The 6,832-nt window shown below is 40.9% G+C and overlaps 2 protein-coding genes across 2 annotated transcripts in view; both read left to right on the top strand.

The window, feature by feature from the left end:
• The window catches only part of LOC103521737 (nicastrin), a gene marked incomplete at its 5' end in the record, with an annotated part of 9,328 nt that extends 4,461 nt beyond the window's left edge, over window positions 1-4,867 (top strand). The window contains 1 exon segment of the mRNA XM_008486844.3: window positions 3,743-4,867.
• On the top strand, window positions 1,388-4,396 carry LOC103521738 (nicastrin-like). Its single transcript, XM_008486845.2, has 4 exons — window positions 1,388-1,624; window positions 1,998-2,109; window positions 2,579-2,774; window positions 3,562-4,396. The coding sequence occupies exons 1-4, from the start codon at window positions 1,397-1,399 to the stop codon at window positions 3,605-3,607; spliced, it is 582 nt and encodes a 193-aa protein (XP_008485067.1). The 5' UTR covers window positions 1,388-1,396; the 3' UTR covers window positions 3,608-4,396.
• Window positions 4,868-6,832: the final 1,965 nt, after the last annotated feature.

Here is a 6,832-nt window from a genome sequence, read left to right as displayed (position 1 = left end):
TCAGAATAGCAGGGCTTTTAGCTTCTCTCCTTCAGCTTCTGTCCTATCCTCTTTCGGTCGGCAAGGCTCTTGCTTGTAATAGGGTAGTCCTATTTTTAAGTGGGGCCGCCCTTAGCCTTGGGTGCCGGATTCGCGAAAATGTTCCGTCCTGCGTCGATGGTTGATTCGCTTGATCCGACCGAATCCTATAAAAGTAGCTTTAATTTAGCATTTTTTTACATTTTACATTATACGTCAAAAAAACACAATGTTACAATGTGTGAAACCCGAAGTTACGTCGTAACATCCTAAAAGGGTTATAGAGTTATTAGATTTTGGGTTGACGTGGCCACGCGATACGCCCGTAAGATATACAGCGTCATCGCGATGATAAAGGAGTGCCCCGACTCAACCCGCGCTTGTCGGTCAGTGTCTTCAGTTAGTAACGTACTATGTTTAAAGACTGGGGCGGCCCTAGCTTGGGCCCAAAAGGTTACGTTCCGCCAACCTTGATCCGTACAGTCTGGCAGACTAGCACTCACAGACCGGATGGTCAAGGGAGATAGGTTTGCTAGTTTAGAACTTTTTTTTTTTCTGTTTATTATTATTATTACTTATTATTTTAATTAATTATTAATTATTAATTAGTTATTATTATTATTATGTATTATTATATTATTATTATTATTATTATCCTACTTATTATTAGAATGCCTATCTTTTTTTTTTCTTTCTGACCATACTGCAGCTTGTGGGCTCCTTTTTATGGCGAGAGAAAAGGGTATGAATACTGTTAAGACCTTTAGAATATGGGCAGCCTTGCACAGAATTAAGCCTAGGTTCCCTTGAGCCGTTCTAAAAAGGGGTCAAGGGTGAATAAGTTCAAAGAGTGTAGTGTCAATATTTACTTCCCGGTGCAAAAACAAAAGAAAAAAAAAAAAAAAAAAAAATCGAAAAAGATCCAAGGGTAAATCTTCCCAAGGGTGCAACATGAAATGGTTTACAAGTAGCTACTAAACATGGTTCTTACAAGTAGTCTACTCGAATTACGTTTCACAAGTAGTTACTGAATTGGTTTACAGGTAGTTACCAAGGCACAAGCCACAGTTATAGTAGGGGCACGTTAAAACTAATTCATCTGAATGCACGTCGGACATCGATGTCTGAAGCTACCATGAAACTTATGACAGACACCCATATAGATCTCGGTAACACTCATGCACATGCGATGCCAACAGAGCAGCAGGTTTATAGCGACACCTCACTCATAGACTCCTTATGCCTTTACCATTTTGTCCATAAATTATCTGAATTAGGTTATAGCAGTTACAGTTCCCTCTGTCAAACCCCTAAAAAAAAAAAAAAAATGAATAAAAATATCCTACGTCACGTTACCTTTTGTTTTCAGGTGGACGAAATGCTGTACTGTTACTTGAAGTCGCACAATTGTACTCTGTTTACCCAGCTCACTGGACACATGGATAATACCAGACCTACGTACTATGTAGGCATTAAGGATTACAAGCGGTACATAGTGACGGCTACGGGCATTCTGTTGGCAAATCTAACAGGAACGGTGACTAATATGACTAAGGACGAGTGCAAGGCTGAGATGAACAGGATTTATGAACCCGGCACTTCGGATGTAAGATACCCCTAGCCCTAGTCTTATTTTCCTTTCCCAATTTTCAGTTGGTAAAGGTAGAGAATAATAAAATGGACCCACCTCTTTTCAATCATCTTTTGTTTGTTGTTGTCTGGCTGGGGGGACGTTAAACAGGAAGAAGACCAGCTCAGTCTGGCTGGAATATTTTAAACAAGGAGGATGCCAGCCTGAAGTTTCTCTTGCTAAGGAAACAAAGGTTGCTTGCGAAGAGCATCCACTTGTAAAAGAAATAAATTTTACCCGATTAATACACCTTAATAATTTTATTACTGATTTTGAACACTTTCATCCCCCCCCCCTTTCAATAGAGAAATACTCAATGGTTGAACATAAGTTGTATTCTTGATTTCAGAATCAGAACTACTACTGGATAGTGACCAACATCACGGTAGAGAATGCTGGCTATTGTAACAAGAACTTGGTCAACTTTACCGCTGCTGTCAGCCCGGCTTTCACTATTGACGGTAAGTCCATTTCACCAAAAATCCAATCCAGGTTTCAATGACATGGTTAAGCACTAATAGCCGGTGGCCTTACTTTTACCTATACAAAAAGGTTACGGCAGTTGCCAACACCAACCTAGTTAGCTGTGAGGGTAGCGCGTCTGTCTTGTAAGCCCGAAGTCGCGGGTTCGATTCCCACCCAAGGCGGACTTTATCGTAAGCAGGTGAAATGGTAAGGTTCGTTCTTGGAACGGCTGGCTTTCTCCTATCCTATCCTCCTTCTCTCTTCGCTTTCGCGACGATAAGACCCTAGCAGTTAGAGTTCCCTCTATCAATCTATCTTTAAAAAAATAATAATAATAATAATAATAATCCACTAATGCAAGAACTTTGGACCACTGAGCTAGCTATCATGGTGGAAAGAGACACTGAGGTAGCATGAAAATACCTATGATATCAGTTGTAAATTTCGATTTTCTCCCTCCCATAGGTTACAACTGGAGCTCAGGCACGTATCCCTCCTGGTCTGAATCCGTGTGGATGAAGCTTGGACTTCGCATGTTCATGAAACCTTCTCCCTCGTATGAGAAGTTGGTGTTTCTGTCTGGACTCGGCGTCCTGGCTGTTTCATTCCTCTGTGTTCTGTCTCTCAAGAAACATATTACTCATCTAGTCAGCAGTATTGTGTAAGTACACTGAGAAAAATGACGAAAATCCTTCAAGTCTCTTGTAGGATTTTCAAATGTTGAAGTTCTTGTGATTTGGATTCAATAACATAGAGAAAAGTACAAGTATAAAGGTTTTTTACTTGCACAATAGTCCAACAACTTGGCGGGATAGCATACTGCAAGAATTTGAACGATTTTTCTCTCAGAGTAGCCTCGCATATCAACTCACCACAATAAAGTCTTGTGAATAGCAACCTCCGTGGCCGAGTGGGTATCACACTAAACTGAACATCGGAAGCCCTGGGTTCGATTCCCGCAGGGTCAAAGATTTTTGACTTGGAATACGGGGTTAACTCAGCCTCGTGAGGCCAATTGTGTCTCTACTTCATCAAATAGCGGCCAGTGGGAACATTAGAAATTACCAGAGTAAAAAGGAAATCTTTAAAGTTGATAGACTCGATAAAGGAGACCATTAGTTGTAGTAATGCTGTTTTTTTTTTTTTTTTTTCTCTCCCTGTGCTTGAAATACGGTTTTCTTGAGGATTATGGAGTAGCCACTTTATTAAGCAACATTAGCAATTACTAGAGTAAAAAGAAAATCTATAAAGTTGATAGAATTGGGAAAGGAGATTGTCAGTAGTGCTGTGATGTCCACAAAAAAATTAATGAGGCTCTCAGCTTTACCGAAAATTCAGGATGAAGCCTTGTGAATTTGATGTGATGAGCTTAGTATGTTTCTTATGCAGACGTGCAGTATCTTAGGGCCTTTTAATGCCTATCATATTATCATTGGTTTTGCTTTCAGATCAGACTCAGTGCTGCATAACGCGGGGGTAGCGGGAACTTCATAGATCTCACAATCAGGACTTCGTTCACCTGATATACGACACTGATTTTATCCTGCGTCCCCACCCCACATCCTTTTCCTATTTTCAGTGCAGAATGTCCACTATTTCCATGACTGATTTTTTTTTTCTCCATTTGTGTTTGGCTTTGCCTTTTTTCGGCTGTTGAAGCAAAAGGCTAGAGAATTTGAAGGTGCGTCCAAATATAATTTACCGCGTCGATCGACGAGGTGGATCCATACTGTCGAGGTAGGTTTCAGTTGACTTCGATCAAACATCGATCGACGGGGTCAACCTTGTGGGGACATAGCTCAAGTTAAGAAAACAAGTTTAGGGTCTGTGTGGCCCAAAAAATTATTCTTTTTGGTTTGTAAAGGTGTCTCCACATGTAGTACACGGCTGGTCGACCATGTTTGGACACACCTTTAAACTCATAGCCCAAGTTTTAGCTTTATGTCTAAAGATGTGAAGTCGAAATTTCAGCTTTCTATCTAAAATCGTCCAGCACTTTTTCTCTACTCTGTACGTTAGGGATAATGTTACAGTAATGAAGATCTTCAGACTTGGTCCGAGTGTTGAAATTTAACCCGTATTAAGATCAGAGTATTCTAAGAATATTGAGATCAGAGTGTTCGTATTATCTTGTACTCAGCACAATTCTTACTCTAGTTGTCGGTTTAACCAATATATTTCAGCCTCTAGAAGGCCCGTTAAGCTAACGGCCTGTTAAGTTCCATTTGATTTGTTTAGGCTTAATAGGCCTGTTAAGCTTAATAGGGCTGTTCTGTTAAGCTGTTAGGATCTAAAAAGAAGGTTGGTGAAACCCATCCTATGTTTTGACTTCACCAGTTTGCATTTTTTTTTTTTTTTTTTTTTTTCCCCTTTTCAACTCAAATGGGCTTTTCTTATGGTGATAAAATTCGGAAAAATAGATAGTATCCGTAAAATAGATGAAAAAATATTAAGACCTAAAGTTTATTTGCTGATTATTTTCTGGACTTCATCATTTGTGATTGATTGGATTAAGGTGGGTGACGTTTATAGGCTTGCCAGCGCTAGTGTTCTTACAATTTGTGATTGAACGAACGAACGAACCTTATCGGGTTAGGATAAAATCCGCCCCGGCCGGGAATCGAACCCGGGACCTAGTGCTTACAAGGCAGTCGTGCTACCCCCTAAGCTAACTAGCCTGGCTCCTGACCTGTTTCGAAATACTGAGATTGAGGAAGCACGAGGTATAAATATACAACCTCTGATATTTCTGGACATCTCAGCTTCCTTTTCTCCTACATAGTTCATACTTCTTGGTGGTAAAATTACAGGGGTGAATTTAATATACCCAACTGGTACGGGTGGGGTACCTTCGTCAGAAATTGGTAGAGAACTACAGAAACAGAAAATTCCTAAAAAAAGTACTACCACTCAGCCTCGTGAAGAAACTGAGCAGCTATGTAATATAAATGCGCATAGCGACCGGTGTCAGCATGGTAGGTATGTAGGTAGACATTGGATTATTGAGATATTGGAAAAATCCTACAATGCTGTAGTGAGCACCATGAATTGTGACATAATAACACGAAGAACTTGCATTTAGTTATTGGAATTTCAACGTAGCCTTCACCAAAACCCCCGAATAGAACTCAAAAACCAGAACCTGAGTTGTCTGTGATCCCCCAGACTAGCACACATATCAATGTATCATTTACTCTGGTTTCAATACTTCTAACGAGTCAGACGACTCTAACAGTATGAGGTATTTGATACTCTGCTGACCATTGAGGTATCAAATCTTGTGAAATCAATCAAGGTGAACAATAACGGGGGCAGAAGATTGGAACGAAGCCCGCAAGACCTACCTCGCTGGTGTAGTGGTCAACCCGCTGGTAATCAGGAGGGCGTGGGTTCAATCCCCGCCTTTGATAGTGGGAACTGTAACAGTGAAGGTCTTATCGTCCCGAAATTGAAGAAAGAGGGTATTAGAGGCCAGCTTAACTCCGTACACAATTTTTTTGTGTTAGGTGTAGGGGCAAACACTGAAAACAGCCTTAAAAGGTCGGTTAAGCTTATACGAATCTAGGAGCAGAGGAGAAAGCCAGCCGTTCCGAGAACGAACCTTGTCTATTTAGGATAAAGTTCGCCCCGCGGCCGGAAATCAAACCCGCGACCTAACGCTTACCAGGCAGACGCTGCCCTCCCAGCTAACTCACCTGGTTGAGTTTCCTATCTGGAAGGTTAATTTTAATCCTAGGGTTACCTCTCCTTTAACTGACTGTACATATTCGTACAAGCTTAACCCATCCTTTAGGGCTGTTCGCTCCTACACCTAAGCCTCGGAGTGGGCTTTTTGTGTATGCCAAATTCGTAGAAGCACCATATACTCTGTAAAACCAGGCATGAAAAATATCGAATTATTTATTAATAAAATTATACGTAGGTAAGTTAAGTATACCTACCTACTTCTTTACAACCTCGGTGGTCCAATGGTCCCATACATGAATCACACTCATGATCTTGGGGCGTTGGGAATCCGATATCTGTTAAGCTCAAGTAATTTATGTCTTTATCAAATTACAGCTCGATATTGAGAGTTATGGTTCGAATTAACTTAGCTCTTCTGGGCGACCAAGAATAGCAATGTGGAAATGGCGAAGTTATTTAGGTACCGTATGGATTTGTATTTAAAACTTTATCCAATAAATTTAGCCAGCCTAGTTAGACCAGTGGGTTCGATTCCAGCCGAGGCATGGAATTTTATCCTCATTTATTTGAGAATTTGACCACATAATAATGGAGCTCCAAGGTTGGGTGGTAGAGAACGCCTCCGGCGTTAACCTCGCCTTGGGGTTATCTTCCACTGAAGAGTCATTGTAATTTTATTAGGTTGGAAGGTAGCGCGTCTGCCTTGTAAGCGCTAGATAGCCTTTTCGACCGCCACCAGGGGTGGATTTTATTCTAAACAGATGAAGTTCATTTGCCAGCCTAGTTAGCTTAGTTGGTAGTGCGTCTGCCTTGTAAGCGCTAGGCCGCGGGTTCGATTCCCGCCCGGGGCGGATTTTATCCTGATGGGATAATGTTCGTTCTCGGAAACGGCTGGCTTTCTCCTATCCTGTCTTCCTTCTCTCCTCGATTTCGGGACGATAAGACCATAGCAGTTAAAGTTCCCTCTGTCAAACCTCTTAAAAAAAAAAAAAAAAAAAAAAAAAAAAAAAAAAAAAAAAAAAAACAAAAAAA

Source organism: Diaphorina citri, unplaced genomic scaffold (genome assembly GCF_000475195.1).
Source record: "Diaphorina citri unplaced genomic scaffold, Diaci psyllid genome assembly version 1.1 scaffold5843, whole genome shotgun sequence".
Classification (NCBI taxonomy): Eukaryota; Metazoa; Arthropoda; class Insecta; order Hemiptera; family Psyllidae; genus Diaphorina; species Diaphorina citri.
The sequence above is the reverse complement of the archived record's forward strand: the minus strand, read 5'-3'. Positions and strand labels throughout refer to the sequence as shown.

Excerpts from the sequence above, each read along its gene's own strand:
- LOC103521738 (XM_008486845.2), top strand. The coding sequence starts at position 1,397 with ATGCTGTACTGTTACTTGAAGTCGCACAATTGTACTCTGTTTACCCAG. Across the intron at positions 1,625-1,997 it reads ATGAACCCGGCACTTCGGAT|AATCAGAACTACTACTGGAT; the intron begins GTAAGATACCCC and ends TCTTGATTTCAG. Across the intron at positions 2,775-3,561 it reads CATCTAGTCAGCAGTATTGT|ATCAGACTCAGTGCTGCATA; the intron begins GTAAGTACACTG and ends TTTTGCTTTCAG.